At 44.3% G+C, this 16,367-nt stretch overlaps 1 protein-coding gene across 6 annotated transcripts in view; it reads left to right on the plus strand.

Moving 5' to 3' along the window:
- ULK4 (unc-51 like kinase 4) overlaps positions 1-15,298 on the plus strand; it is a 591,366-nt gene extending 576,068 nt beyond the window's left edge. For all 6 annotated transcript variants that reach the window (XM_077865647.1, XM_077865651.1, XM_077865650.1 and 3 more), the window contains 2 exons: positions 12,601-12,686; positions 15,119-15,298. In XM_077865647.1, the coding sequence (XP_077721773.1) occupies positions 12,601-12,686; positions 15,119-15,182 (150 nt within the window). In that variant the 3' untranslated portion in view covers positions 15,183-15,298. The remainder of the gene's footprint in view (positions 1-12,600; positions 12,687-15,118) is intronic.
- The last annotated feature ends 1,069 nt before the right edge of the window (positions 15,299-16,367 follow it).

Genomic DNA, 16,367 nt, shown 5'->3' on the forward strand with positions numbered 1-16,367 from the left:
TTGATAATTCACCTGTTTGCCTACCTCTCATCCTCCTTTGCTGGGTGCTTTTCCAAATCTGGAAATATCCATTGAGAGGAGAGCGTTCACCACATTGACCCTAGCTCTAGAGGCCCTGGTCCTACCTTCCTTGGTCAGATGCTGGCTCTGGCTCTGTATCCAGTGTTCCTACATCCAGACCCTGAATAGGGGAGGCAGAGGGCAGCATGATGATTTAGGGCAAGAGGAGCAATGCAGTCAGCCATACCTGATCTCCATCTCAGCTCCACTACTAACCAGTAACCTCAGCCCATCTTAACATGGGATCATAGAAGACCTTCCTCATAGGGTCATTGTGAGGAGAACAACAAATAATAGTCCACAATGGCAGCCCAGAAAACTTATAACTCACTTCCCATCATTAGCAAGGACAAACCTCCACCCATGGATGCAAAGAGGGATGCACAAAGCCTTCTGGTAGCCAGATGCTGAAGGATATCACCAAATGAGTTGTGGTCCCCATATCAGGAACCGTTCAGCAGACAGTACATATGATGACCCACAGAGTTCTTCAGTCAGCACCTGGAAAACCAAGTTCTGTCTAGAAGAGAAATCCTGTGGTCCCTGCTCCCAGTGGAAATGATGGGAGTCGACAACAATGGTGGGGAGCAAAGGGTACCATATGATTTGCAAGGGGCAGGGTGCACAGTGGCACAGAGGATACAGAGCCAGAGCCAGCATCTGACCAAGGAGAGTATTTATCAGCTCACCAGCCAACCCCAGCTGTACAGGGGGTGCAGCAGCTGATGTGAGAATGTAATGATCTCTTAGAACAGGGAGGGGTCTTAAAGTTGGGGAGACTGGGTCCTATCTCAGTGCCAGTGCTTGCCGGCCTGCAAACTTTGGCAAAGCACAGAAGCCTTGTTAGCCTCCATTTCTTCTGGGAAGTGAGCATTCTAGTATTTATTTTTCAAGGTTGTCAAAGTGTTCATTTCCTTTCTTGACCCAAATTCCAAGGCCTTTTTACTCCTAGGCCTTATAGCTCAATTAGTCTTACAAAGGTGGATCCCAACAGTTCCTACCTGAAACCTAGGATTTGTTAGCCTTGCCTGTTAGCCTTAGCATTGCACACCTGCTAATGCTCTGTGCACACTCCCCTGCCGCCCAATTCTTATTGAGAACTCAACACAGAAACTCATGGGTGCTCTTGAACAAGAGGTGGTAGCCAGTTTCTTCCTCTTCTGCCCCAGCCTTCTTCAACTTGAGGAATCAATATATTCCAGCTACCACCATTTCTCTGGACCTCAATGCTGTTCAACTGCAAATGAAAGCTAAGCTGTGCTGTTTGTAGAGCGTAGAAGAATCCCTCCATAGTGGTCAGTGTGGACACAGAGATGGTGCTATGCATGCCCTAGTACCATTCAGGCTTAGTGTAAGATCTCGGGCTCCCTCCAGAGAGCCTGAGTTCGTGGGAATCTGGGCCAAATCTAGGTGAGCAAGGCTTTGCAATGGGGCCTAGCTCCTCTGCAAGCCCTGTCTATTCCCTGTCTCTTCCCTTCTCTTCCCTAGAACCTAGTGTAGGTTCTAGCTGGAACCCCTCACTGCTTAGTGACCAATCAGCAGATCCACTGACAGCAATCAGGGATACCTCTAGATTTCTTTCCAGTCATCCCCCTGCTTACTAGTCCTGGTCGGAAGGGGCCTCACTTACTTTTGTTGAAGAACATAAAGGTTTCTTTTCTTAACATTTTATTTATTGATTCATATGAGAGAGAGAGAGAGAGAGAGAGGCAGAGACACAGGCAGAGGAAGAAGCAGGCTCCATGCAGGGAGCCCAACGTGGGACTCGATCCCAGGTCTCCAGGATCAGGCTCTGGGCCGAAGGCGGTGCTAAACCACTGAGCCACCCAGGCTGCCCAAGAACATAGTTTTTAAATGGACTCCAGGGAAGGCATGGATGCCCTGAGGCCATTGAAAGCTGTATGAGAATTGCTCCATTTTACCCCACATGTGCTCAGCATCCTCGAAGGCATGATGAGCAAGCATACTGGCCTGGATGCAGAGCAGTGTATGTTAATATTGCCTTGCTTTGATGTCAGTGTGGGAGGTAGGACCCTGGCAACAGCTCAAGAAATTTCTGGAGAGGCCCACAGTGAGCACTGCAACACCAGGCAGAGGGTGGGGGAGGAACTTCCGAATCCCATCTCACCTTCCAGAGGTTCTTCCCCAGATTCCATCCTGGCATCTCATGGCAAGGGGATAGATGACATGTTTCGATATGCGTTTGGTAAAATGCTTTGAAGTCACCTAAAAACCTCAGCTGAGAGAAGACAGAGTATATGTTAAGAGAACAAAATAAAGGGGCCCGGTGGATGGGTTTTATTTTTTTTTAATTTAAACTCTCTGAAGTAGAGTTGTCATAGTTACCTGCCTGTTTTTACTTGTATTTGTGAGATCTGAGGGCCATGGAATTAAAACAAACCTCCGCTGTGTGAAGCGTGTGTCTGTAATAACAAGCACCAGGGAACACCTGGGCTGGCTCCCTGTTGCCTGTTTCATCTCCTGGATTTTTGTAGTCTCAGTGTTGCCTGGACCTGTCTGGAGGCCTCTCTGGTTAGAAAGCTGAAGCGACCTAGGCTTAATTTTGCCACACACATTCAGGATCACTGAAAACACAGGCAGATGTTATTACACACTCATAAACAAACCCCACAGGCTGCCCAGGCCTGACTTGGTTGGAGCCATGTATCTCTCCATTCCCCAAACCATTTCTAAACAGAGAAACTCACACTGGAACGTTTTATGAGCTTCATAAGGACAATGCTGTGAGTCATATTTATGAGGATGAATTCATGTTATACCACAGATAGAAAATTAAAATACATTCTTATTCACACCTTTTTTATGGTCTTAGATAAGGAGTGTAGGCACCAGTCCTGGCTTTGTCCCTCAGTGGCCACCATGACCTGGATAAGCCACTGTCCTCCCTGTTGTCACAGCCTCACCTGCTAACTGAAGGAGCTCACCAACTTCAATGTCCTGCCATTGCAGGGGATAGAAGATGATTTTTTTGTGAGTTTGCCTTTGGGAAAGTGAAATCCAGAAAGGAGCCAACCCTAACTGTCCTGTAGGGTGTGCATATAAAGTCACTACCTTACAATTTGTGAGCCAGGCAGAGAATTTGAAGATTGATTCTGCAGGACACCTGCCTCTCCTTGCAGTGTTTGGTTTTTTTTTTTTTTTAAACATTTTTTTAAATTTTTTTATTTATTTATGATAGTCACAGAGAGAGAGAGAGAGAGAGAGAGAGAGAGGCAGAGACAGACAGAGGGAGAAGCAGGCTCCATGCACCGGGAGCCCGATGTGGGATTCGATCCCAGGTCTCCAGGATCGTGCCTAACTGCTGCGCCACCCAGGGATCCCAGTGTTTTGGTTTTACCCAGTGATGCATGAATGCTGGTTGACATGCACCATATTCAAGCCACAGTAGCAGGTTGAATAAGTTGTATATTTGCCCAAAGTATACAATCTGTTTTTAATATATCCTCAATTAAACAGCACTGGAGGAACAATCTTTCTAAGATGATCTTGGTTCTAAGCTCCAATTCCCAACTTTTTATCTGATCTTTTTCTTGAACACCCCATGTTTTTAGTGATCCTGTCTACCAAAGGAACTGCATGTATTTAGTATAATTCATGTTTCCATTTTGATTGATTTTAGCCACACAGCTACGAGACAGATGTCTCAGGGCGAGATAATGACAACCACACCTGATAAATTTGATATATTTTTATTATAATGAGGAGGAATGTGAGGCAGGCATGACTCTTTTCACAGGAAATGGACGTTTTGAAATAATGAAATCCACTCATGGACCCTTAGAGGTCCAGGACCCTCTGCTATAGAACATTATTGGAAAACCAAATTGAGTTTGTTTGTCTTGGCTTATGGGAATTAACTGAGAGCTAGTAATGAAAATAGTAATTGCAGGAAGAAGTATGATGTTCATACTTTTTGCCAGTCCACTCTTACATTATTTATTTTCTTAAAGAGTCCCTGCAATTCTCTTTCTTGACTACTCTAATCACAGTCATGAGAAGTTCTCCAATAGTTGCTGAACCAGAAATTCAATATCACAGTGGACAAGTGTCACTTCTACTTCATTGACCTTCTTCTGTGGGTCCCAGTGTGCCCCAAACATTCTCTTATTTCCATAGCACAAAAGGGATAGGTAGGATGGCCTTGGAGCAGACCCACAATTTGGTTTTCAAAAAAGTTTAAGTACCGAGAAAATAGAAGGTTCTAGGCCACACTATGTGGTTGGTAGATACAGTGGGATGTTTCTAAAATTAGGTTGGTTCCCATCTTAATTAATTTATTTTTAAAGATTTTATTTATTTATTCATGAGAGAGGCAGAGACATAGGCAGAGGGAGAAGCAGACTCCCCACAGGGAGTCCCTGATGTGGGACTCCATTCCAGGACCCTGGGATCATGACCTGAGCCAAAGGCAGATGTTCAACCACTGAGCCACCCAAGTGCTCCCCCATCTTAATTTATAACCTTCAGTGGCTAGAGAGGAGCCCCAACTCTGGGAGAACAGAGTAATTCTCTCCTCAGGGTCATTTCAAAGTCACTGGAAATCCTAATATTTTTAGTTTGACTAATTATAAGAAATCGGTATCATGGGCAGCCCACGTGGCTCAGCAGTTTAGCGCTGCCTTCCGCCCAGGGCCTGATCCTGGAGACCCAGGATCGAGTCCCACGTCAGGCTCCCTGCATGGAGTCTGCTTCTCCCTCTGCCTGTGTTTCTGCCTCTCTCTCTCTCTTTTTTTTTCTCTCTTTCTGGGTCTCTCATGAATGAATGAATGAATGAATGAATGAATGAATGAATAAATAAATAAATAAATAAATAAATAAGAAATCGGTATCACAGGACAAAATAACTTAGCAAGGTAAACTAAACTCTTATCTTCTTGAGAATCATCCAGACTTTACTGATTTGTCATTCTAAAATCCCAATCAGACCTATATCCCAAGTAATGCATGAAAGGTGTCTCCACTGTTTTTCTCATTTACCTGTTGAAGGACATCTTGGTTCCTTTCACTTTTTAGTGACTGAAGCTGCTAGATACAGACTTTTGTGCAGACCTAAGTTTTCAGTGTACTTGGGTGAATACCTAAGAGTGCAATTGCTGGGCCACATGATAAGACCATGTTTAATTTTATAAGAAAGTGCCAAAATGTCTTACAAAGTGCTGTACCATTTTGCAGTCCAGCTTAGCAAGCAATGAGAGTTTCTGCTACTCTGCTTCCCGGCAGGCTTTTGTTTGTTTTCTGAATGTTAGCCATTCAAATAGGTATGTAGTGGAATTGCATTGCAGTTTAAATTGGTATTTCTCTAATGACAAATGGCATTGAGTACCTTTTCATGTGCTCACTTGCCACCCATACTTTCTTTGGTGAAGTGTCTATGTAGATTTTCTGCCCATTTGAATAGTCAGATGGTTTGTTCTCCTGTTGAATTTTAAGAGTTCTTTTTACATTGTGGGTAAAAGTCCTTTATTAGGTATGTGATTTGCCAATATTTTCTCTCAGTCTGTGCTTATCTTACTCTTATCAATATTTTACAAAGAGCAAAGTTTTTAATATTGGTAAAATCCAATTTTTCAATTTTTTTTTCAGGGACTGTGCTTTTGTTATGTATCTAAAAACTCATCAACAAAGCTAAGGTCACATAGATTCTCTTCTATATTTTCTTCTAGAAGTTTTATAGATTTAGATTTTATGCATTCAGATCCATGATTCATTTTGAATAATATTTTGTTTAAGGTATAAGATATGTGGGTAAGTTCATGTTTTTGCATATAGGCACCCTTTGTTGTAGCACTATTTGTTCAAAAGGCTGTCTTTCCCCCATTCAGTTACCTTTGTGCATTTGTCAAAATGTTGATAGTATTTGTGTGGGCCTATTTCTGGGCTACCAATTCTATGCGACTGATCTGTATGTCTGTCTCTCTGCCAATACCATGCCATCATGGTTACTGTAGCTATATAGTAAATCTTAAAATTTTGTAGTGTGGTTCCTCCAACTTTATTCTGCTTTTTTCAAAATTATTTTAGTTATTCTTGTTCCTTTGCCTTTCCATACAAATTCAGAATCAGCTATTCTATATCTACATAAAATCCTGGGAGGGGTGCCTGGGTGGCTCAGTTGGTTAAGCATCTTGATTTCAGCTCAGATCATGACCTCAGGGTTCTGGGATCAAGATCTACATCAGGCTCCACACTTAGAATGGAGTCTGCTTAGGATTCTCTTTCTCCCTTTCCCTTTCCCCCCTCACCCCACTTGCATGCTCTCTCTCTTAAAAAAGAAAAAAAACTTTCTGGGAATCTGATAGGAAATGCATTAAACCTGTATTTTGGGGAATTAATAACTGTACTATATTGAGTCTTCCAATTCATGAACATAGTATATCCATTTATTTAGGGATTTTTTCTTTCATCAGCATTCTATATAATTTTTAGCATATAGATCCTGACCCATTTTGCTGGATTAATACCTTTGAAATTTGTCAAAACTTGCTTTATAACCCAGCATGTGCTATATTTTGAAAACTTCCCATGTACCTTTGAAAAGAATATATATGCTGAAGTTGTTAGATGAATTTTTCTTTATGTGTTAATTAGGTCAGGTTTGTTCATCTTGTAGTATAAAACTTCTGCATCCCTTCTGATTGTTTGCATATTGCTGAGAGATTGAAAAGTATCCCACATAATTATAGTGCTGCTTTAGCAGCATCCCACAGATTTTGATATATCATTTTTTACTAAGTTAAAATGCTTTATTAAATTTTATTAAATAAAAATATAAATAAAGCTTAATAAAATATTTTCTGATTTCCTTGGGAAAATGATCTTTCAATTATTTAGGAGTAAGTTGATGAATTTCCACGGGATTTGGGATATTCCTATCATCTTTATTGATTTCTAGTTTATGATTAAAAAATATAATTTATATGGCTTCAGTCCTTTTATATTAGTTGAGTTGTTTTATGATCCAGGATATTGTATATGTTGGTGAACGTTCCTGGGTTCTTGGGAAAAAAATGTGTATTCTATTACTGATGGGTTTAGTGCTCTGCAAAAGCCATTGAGATCCAGTTAGCTGACGATGTGATTCAACTCTTCTGTATCCTTGCTGATTATTTTTTTCCGCTCATCCTATTACTGTGAGAGTAGTTTGAAGCCTCCAGCTGCAGTTGTAGATTTATCTGTTTTTCCTTTCAGTTGTATCAGTTTTTGCTTTGTGTATTTTTAATTTCTATTGCTAAGTGAGTGTACGTTTACTGTTATATCTTCTCAATAACAAAATCTTTTTATTAAAATGTATGTCCCTATTTGTCCTTGGCAAATTTTTTGTTCTGAAGTCTTCTTTGCCTGATATTAATGTAGCCACTCGAGCTTTCTTTAGATTTATGTTTGTATGGTATACATGTTTTCATCCTTTTACTTTTAACCAACCTGTCTTACTCTATTTGAATTAAGATTCTTGTAGACAGTATATAGTTGGGTCAATTTTTTTGTCATGTTGAAAAATCGGTTTAATTTGCTGAATTTGGATCATTTACATTTAATGTAATTCTTGTGTTAGGATATAGTCTACCTTTTTATTTAGGTTTATCCTCTTTGTTTTCATTTTCTTGCTTGTATCTCTCCTGACTTATTTAACATTTTTTACGAGTACAGGTTGTCTATAGTAATTTTTACTATCTAAGTTTTTTTTTTTTTTTTAGGGATTCCTATTGGGATTATAAAAGACTTTACTTTTGGAGCACTTGGGTGGCTCAGGCAGTTGGTTGTCTGCCTTCTGCTCAGGTCATGATCCCGGGGCCCTGGGATTGAGCTGCATGTCAGGCTCCCTGCTCAAGAAGGAGTCTGATTCTCCCTCTCCCTATGCCCCTCCTCTTCAGTGCTTGTGTGCTTGCTCTCTTTCTCTCTCTCTTTCTCTCAAATAAGATCTTAAAAAAGATAAAAGACTTTGCTTTTCACAGTCTACTTATAATCGGTATTTTACAATTTCAGTTACAATATAGAAACCTTACCATCTTATAAGTTCCTCTGCCCTTCCCTCAGTTCCAGTTCTCTTTTATCTACATGTGTTTAAAACCCCATCAGACAGTATTATATGTTTGCTTTTCTACCATCAAATGTATTTTAAAGAAAGGGAATAGTATGTTATGTTTACCCAGATATTTACCATTTCTGTTGCTCTTCCTTCATTCCTAATAGTCCAGGTTTCCTTCTGGTGTTATTTCCTTTCTTTATCAAGAGTTGTTTTTTTTTTTTTAAGTTTATTTTGTATTTTTAAGTAATCTCTACCCCAATGTGGGGCTCAAACTCATGATTCTGAGATCAAGAGTTGCATGCTCTTCCAACTGACTCATCCAGGTGCTCCTGAAGAGTTTCCTTTAGTAATTCTTTTAGGGAAATTCTGCTTCTATTGGTTTTCCTTCATCTGAGAATGTCTTTATTTCACCTAAATACCTGAATTAAATTTTTGCTAGAATAAAATGCTAGTTTGATACTTCTTTTAGCACTTTAAAAGTGTGTCACTCTCTTCTGGCCTCAATGTGATAAGAAAATCACAATAATTCAAATCAGTGTTCCCCTATACATAACTTGTATTGTCTTTTTTTTTTTTTTGCCTGCATCCACAATTCTTTTTTGTCCTGAGCAAATTTGATTATGATGTATTTGGATATGGATTCTTTGGGTTTATCTTGTTTGAGTCTCTCTCACTTTTTTGAATCTATAGATTTATATCTTTCATCATACTTGGAATAGTTTTAATTATGATTTTTCAATACTTTTTATCCATTCATGCTCTGCCCTCTCATTCTGGAACTCCAGTGATACAGACCTTTTGTTATTGTCCTACAGGTCCCTGAGGCTCTATTTGTGTTTTCAGACTTTATCTTTGGTTGCTCAGATTGGATCATTTCTATTGATCTATCTTCAAGTTCACTTCTTCTTTCCATTATACTAATGAATCCATTTGCCATGGTTTTTAAAATTTGGGGGTTATATTTTTAGTTCTAAATTTTCATTGGTCCTCCTTTATAACTTCTAATTTTTCACATCTTATTCTAATACTTGATTCTATTCTATTTTATTTTATTTTTTAAAGATTTTATTTATTTATTTATTCATGAGAAACACAGAGAGAGAGAGAGAGAGAGAGAGAGAGAGAGGCAGAGGCATAGGCAGTGGGAGAAGCAGGCTCCATGCAGGGAACCTGATATGGGACTCGATCCCAGGACTCCAGTATCACACTTTGAGCCAAAGGCAGACACTCAACCGCTGAGCCACCCAGGCGTCTCTTGATTCTATTTTAATACCCCTCTCCTCTAATACTTGTTTTAAGAGTGTTACATTACATTTTAATACTTGTTTCAAGAGCATTAGTGATTGCTTGTTTTAGTATTTTTACAAGACTTTAAAGTCTTTGTCAGATAATTCCAACATCTGTGTCATCTTGTTGTTTATTGTCATTTATGATCTATGCTGAGCAATGTTGGATTTTATCTTGGTTACTTTAAATATTATATTATGAGACACTGTGCCTAATTGAAACCCCACAAGAATATTGATACTTTTATTTGAACAAGTAATTATGTTGGTTATGATCAGGATGCAGGTTGGAATAGTAATTTCAATGTCCTGTCAGTTTCTAAGCATTTGCAATGCTATTTGGGTCTATCTTGTGTGTCCATCTTCTAGGTGTCAGTCGGGGATGTGGACAGAGGTTTATTAGCTCAGTTCGCTAAGTTTTTGGTATGCCATTTGGATCAGTTCCATGCATACACAGGTTGAGGGTGAGCCTAGGAATTTATAAACAATTTTATGCAGTTTCTCAAGCTCTTCTGATCTGTTATCTCCCCAGTGTTTTCCTGGTTTCTTGCATCTCCCATTTTCTGTCTGGCCATAAACTGCTCACTTCCACAACTGCCATGTCTGGGCCAAACATTGGTGACAACAGAGCAGGTGGGAGGGGGGTAGTTTTAGGCTGGGCTCCTGTGCTGGCTGCTGTCGCTGCTGCCACCACAGAATTGCCTGGGGCCTGGGACAAGAAAACTGAGAAAAAGGGTGGGGTGGGGGGTTACCTAGAAGATATTATCTCCTCTCTGTGAGCTTTTGGGAGTTTCCTTTCCCATTTCTCAAGCCTGGTTTCTCCTGGAGCTCTCTCTTCTGCCCCACAGTGCTGACTTCAAGCCAAGCTATTCTGCGTTCACCACCAATTTACTGGTGCTTTGAATCTGGTGCCTTTCCCCAGTCTGCCTGTTGCTGTTCACTTTTCAGTATTCTTAAATAGCTGTGCTGTGCATTCTGTTCAGGTTTTATAACTGCATTTAGAGGGAAAGGGTAGCATGTGTTTTCTCTGTCTTACCCAGAACTGAAATCTTTGATTGATATTAAAATATTTATTTTCTAATTAACTCATCTTTATATACAGCAACTTATATACAATAACTGATGTTTCAATTGAGTTCTGTTAAGGGGAGCCTCGGTGGCTTGGTTGGGGATCTGACTCTTAGTGTTGGTTCAGGTGGTGATCTCAGGGTCATTGAGATGGAACCCCATGAGGAGTTCTCACTCAGTGGGGAGTCTGCCGGAGATTCTCTCCTTTTGCCCTTCTTCCTACTCACACACACTTTCGCTCTTTCTCTAAATAAATCATTTTAAAAAATAAAAATAAAATAGAGTTAAGTGGCCAAAGCACATAGTTTTCAATGACTTCTTTTGGCTTCATTTATGGCTACAGACATCAGCTGCACATGATGCTGTTTTGATCTCTTCCTTTGATCACCTCATTCTCACTGTAGTTTTCTATTTGCACCTTCTAACTTGCCTTGTGAGCAAATGTAGTCTTGTTATTTCTTTGCAAGTTGTGGGGTAATTGCCTCGGAGCACAGCCTCTACACACAATCCCATGATAGGGCTGCTAAGGGCAGTGATTCTGGACATAGCTCACCAAGCTGGATGTGGAACAGTTTTGAGAAAAATCAGGTAGGAATCCTCTCTGAAGACCACTGTAGTGTACATTTGTGCTTACTTCAGACATAATTGAACTACAGCTGACGTTTTCAAATAGCAGCCTTTGAACTCATCAAGTTGGGTGTAATTTCAGAACAAATTTACATGCAGCTCTTTTAAGATGCAAATCTTTGCAGAAATCACACCTGATGCAGTTGAGCTGGCAGCTGGTCGCTGGCACACTCAGAAGGTAGGATAGGATCTCAGTGGAGGTGCAAATTCACTCACATGTAATTTAGAGTCTGCACTAAGGTCTTTTTACCCCCCATGACCATCCTATCACCACAAGTGATTAAGAAATGTTCGCCCTATTCTTGAGAACCTGGGAGATGATAATCCAACCCTGGCCACTATGATCAAATGGAAAGACAGAGAACACTTGAATGGTGGGGCGGCAGCTGAGGCCAGTCTGGTTCCAGCTTCATGTGGGGTTAGGATCAGGCTCCACATGTACCTCTCTTGTGGCTCCTTAATCTTGCCAAGCCGCCATTACCTTATCATCTATAAAGCATGCTACATGCTTACCTTGCAAGGTGAATAAATAAAAAGAATAGATGAGGCAATTGACAGGAGGCTGCAGTGCCTTCTGAAAGGTAAAGTGCCATGCAAATGTTTATTATAAAGTATTTTTTTAATAATGAAGACAAAAATAGGACACAAAGATTGAATTAAGAGGAGCAAGTCTGGGACACCTGGGTGGCTCAATGGTTGTGCGCCTTTGGCTCAGGGCGTGATCTCAGGGTCCTGGGATCGAGTTCTGCTTCGGGCTCCCTGTAGGGAGCCTGCTTCTCCCTCTGCCTATGTCTCTGCCTCGTTCTGTGTCTCTCATGAATAAATAAATGAAATTTTAAAAAAAGAAAAAGAGGAACAAGTATAATACTAGGATCAAAGTTCATTCTTAAGGCCTTCTCTCCTTGCCTCACAGACATGGACTTTTATGGAGGGGTTTATGAGGAGGTCTCCAGAAGCCGGGATTGGATCCTCTCCCATTCAGGCCTTTCCAGCCCTGAGAGTATATGATTCAGCTCATAGGCGCTACAGAGTCAGAGATTCTCATGTTGTTCCTGTTCCTCCCAGGACTGTGGCAAAGAGCAAGGGCCCACCCCCAGGGTACTCTGGAAGGGGTTTGGTTATCAGTGTTTCTTTCCTCAGGCCCCCCAGGTCTCCACACATCCAGAACTGTGATTCTTTTGTCCATATGAGGTTGCATTGGCCTCAGGGCCCAAAGGAGTCCTGGCTCTAACAACTGAATAAGTTCATTCACCATCATTTGTTCTAACTCAGAAGTTCAAGCTTTCAGGACGCAAATCCTCCTCAGGGACCCACCAGAGGCACCCCAGCCTGAACTCATGCTCACTCCCCAGGGGCCATACTGTCTGCCTCTAATGGTCAGCAGTGCCCTGGAGGGATGGGTCTCGGGGTATTCCCCCTAATGCCACGGTAGCCTGAGACTCGGGGTACCCTTCCAATGGGACCTGAGTCAGGGATAGGCCATCCAACCACTTTCTTCTCCCTCCCTTGCAGGTCACATCCAATGAGAAGCACCTGGAGAGTCTCAAGGATGCAGGCAGCCTCCTGCGGGCTCTGGAGTGGCTTGCCCCAGCTGGAGGGTAAGTAGGCTCAGGAGGGGCAGTGCAGCCTACTGGGCTCAGCAAACACTCAAGCATTTCTCATAAAGAAGGCCACCCTGCACGCGCACAGCCTCATCACCACCCCATCGCGGGGGTTTGGGCAGGGCTGCGCCCCGGATGGACAGCTCAGCGTGCTCTACAGCACCGGGCTGTCTTCTCTGGCCACGTCTGCAGGGAAAACTTGGAAGCTGCAAAACAGACTGTGTGTCCCCAGAAGCTGACACTGTGCGGTTAGTCAGCCTCCTAGTTCTCTGCTCTATGCTCCATATGTGCAATGTAGGGAAGTGAGCTCCACAGTCTGGGCTGCCCAGTCACCCAGGCTTGTGTCACACGCTGTAAAGGTACGAACTGCTAGGTGGGCATCCCCACAGTGATGCTGATGCTCGGTGAAATTAGGGCCACAGGGAAGGGTCATCCCACAACACCCTCCCCCCCGCCACACACACGCTCTGAGCTTGAGAGGTGGTGACAGGTGGGGGGTAGGGCTTACACATTGTTATACTCTTATCTGAACTGTTAATGTCAAATGACCAAAGAAAAATCATCTGGGAGTAAGAAGGTTGCCACCCTTTTGGTCAGATGGTGCTGTGCTGTACAGGGGCTGTGTGTGACAGTGCCAGAGCCGGCCTGCAGTCGGGCCATTGTCCCAAGCTGAGGGAGCCTGTGGGGGCCACAGCCCCCCCGAGCTTCAGCTGCTCTCCCGGTCCTGGGGAGAAGGACCCACCTTGTAAGGGGTTCCCGGCCTTCACTGGGTGCACAAGACATGGAATGGGTGCTAGCGTTTCCTGGTGGTTTGTTTTCAGAACCACAGGGTTCTCTGAGTTCTGCAACCTGGTGTTTTGGGTTCAGTGTTCATCTGAAGAAAAATATGTAGCTGGGGCGTTGCTGGAAGTCTGTGGAGAAGGGATGCCATTAGACTAACCCAGTGCCTCTCAAGCGTAAGCCAGAGAGGTAGGCTCTCTGTGTTTTCTGTGAGGTGCATGGGGAAGAACAGGCCGGCTGTCGCAGGGGACGGGCCCTCCTCACCCTGCTGGTCCCCGTGGTTTAAGGCATGGACAGTGACTCCCTAGGCTGGGCCGCGGGCCTCCGGCTGCACTGCTGTGAGGAGCATGCACCATCTGTCCCCAGGGACTGGACTTGTGCGTGAAGCCCCTCTGAGCAGGTGTGCCAGAGAGGGCACGGGAGAGCCCCCAGCAGACAGGAGTTGAGCGTAGAGCACCCAAACCCCTTCCTCTGCAGTGCCTGGCTTTGCGGGAGCCCTCATCCAGCAGGGGCCTCCATCTGCCTTAGGCCGAAGCCGGCACCTAACGGAGCTGGACCCAGACTGGGACCAAATGTGTCAAAACATGGCTCAGGCTCCACAACGCTGGTAGCCTCTCCTGCAGCCCCGCTCAGCACCCCAGCACTGAAAGGCCTACGCCGGGCAGACCTGGGCTGGGGAGGGTGCTGCTATGAAGTGGTCTTGTTTGGGCTTTATTCAGAGGTCTGAAGACCTCTGCTCCAATGTGGCTCTGCCAGGGGTCGGCGTACCCTCCTGCCGCTGGGGCCTCTGGGCTGCCCTGTTGCAGGTGGGCAGCAGGACTCCACCAGCTTAGCTTTGACGCATCTGGGATCCGGCTGAGTTCAAACACACTCTTGCCAGCCCTTGGGCCCTCTGATGTGCAGAGCAGGAATGCACGGCACCGTCTCTCAACCACAGCCCTGTCCACTGCGACCCGCCTCTTACGCAGCACCCCCACCCCGGGTTATTTGGCAACAGCCCTGTTTCTGTATAGTCAAGTGTGCCATGAGCTAATTTTATACTTCAGGGCAGTGCTATATGTCCCTCTTTTCCTTGCTAACAGTTGTTAAGGCACAGGTTTAAATGTGTCTCAATTTGTTCCAGTAACAAATTTTCCATTTTAAGCTCTTATTTGGGCATCCACACCTGTAAGAGTAAGAAACCCAAAGCCTTCCGGCTCACTGGCCAGGAAGTGGCAGTATGGAGCAGGGAGAGCCACCAGCTGACGCAGGCCTGGCATCATGGCCCGGACACCCAAGTCAGCCGCAGGCCGGCTCTGGGCAGGCCTGTTGCAGGACCTGGGCTCAGCACGTCAGGCTGCCGTCTGACTCGCCCGTAGAGCTCAGCATCAGCGTACCTGGCCAAAGTGGCTCTGATGATTGGGGCCCAGGAGCTCAGGCCTAGTTTAGGGGTGCCAGCATGGCCAGCTCTGAGCCCCCCTGGGACTGTGGGCCGACTGAGGTCCCAGAGCCTGAGTATCCTGTTTCTGCACCTCAAGATGACGAAGGGGCAGTTTTACGAAGTAGCCGGTCCATCAGATACTCAGGTACAAAAAGTCCAGCCTCTTTGAAACAGGGGGCATTTTGCCCTGGAGATGGCTAAGGTGTTTCTATTTTGGTTTTTCTCACAGTTCGTCTGCTGACAGTGTGGTGGCTTCCCTGGCCCTGGAAATCCTGCAAGCTGTTGGACACTAGGCAAGAAGGCACTTAGCACAAGCCTGCTCTGCAGTAAGCCCTCGGCTACACGGGGTCACCACATACGTCACCACTGTAGCTCTATCTGGACCTAATAAAGTCAGCTAAACCCAGAACCTTCTGGCCGAGGTGTTCTAACTCTGGGCCCTAGGAAACCCACTCAGAATAGAGTGGATGCTTCATTCTGCAGGATGCATCTGGGAACCATGGGTCTGCTGGCTGTTCTGAGAATGTTCTTTCCCTGTGTGTGCTAGGTAGAAAGCCTGTCTGCTAATCACGTAGATGAGAAGCCACAGTCCTCAGCCTGTGGCATGTGAGTAGCTCTCCCCTCCAGAGATTTAATAGACAGGAGTAAGCATGAATGTTCAACTAGCCGCAGCTCCAGAGCAAGCTTTTGGAAACTGGTTTTAGCCTCATCTTCCTCTCACTTCTACCTCTCTGGTTTTTCTTCATTTCAGGGACAAACCGATTCTAAGAATTCTGGGGAGGGCTGGGCAAGGCTCCACCAACAGGCAAATGGTGCAGTTTGCCTAAAGGATGCAAAATGCTTGAGGAACCCTGGCCTCTGGGAAGGTCTGCCCATCTAAAGGGCGGGGGGCGGGGGGCTTCTACTTTGATGCCAAGTCCTACTGTTTACCCCCTTAAATCCTTAGAACCTTTCCAGTTTCTTCCTATGTTCCCTCACATGCCCTTAAACCTCCTACATGAAAATATTTGGTGGACGTTGCAGAAAGTTGCTGGGAATGTGGTACTGAGGAAGGCTTACTCTTGAATCTGGACTGCGTCCTGGGCAGCTTGGACCACATGAGCAAGTCCAGGCCCTTCCTCAGCCTCTCTGGGGCCCATGTCCCATCTGTAAAGTGAAAGGGCAAGTCTAGACTAGATCAATAGCTGCCACCCCCTCCCAGCTCCCATGCTCTGTGCCTTTTAGAAAGAGGGGATTTGCCCCACTACCAGACACTGTCCCCAGCCCAGAGAAGCACAAGTGGGCACACAGGTAGCCTTGTCTAATTGCATCACGCGAAGCTGGTCACACTGTCACCAACAGCCCCAGTGATCTGGGTAGTTTGCCAGCTTCCATGTGGCTTAGTCATGAAAACAGCAGCTCTATGCCCAACTCCATCAAGAACATATGTCTGTTACCTTATTTACTCGTCACCACAACCTACAAAGCAGGTCGCCTTA

Source organism: Canis aureus, chromosome 22, assembly GCF_053574225.1.
Source record: "Canis aureus isolate CA01 chromosome 22, VMU_Caureus_v.1.0, whole genome shotgun sequence".
Classification (NCBI taxonomy): Eukaryota; Metazoa; Chordata; class Mammalia; order Carnivora; family Canidae; genus Canis; species Canis aureus.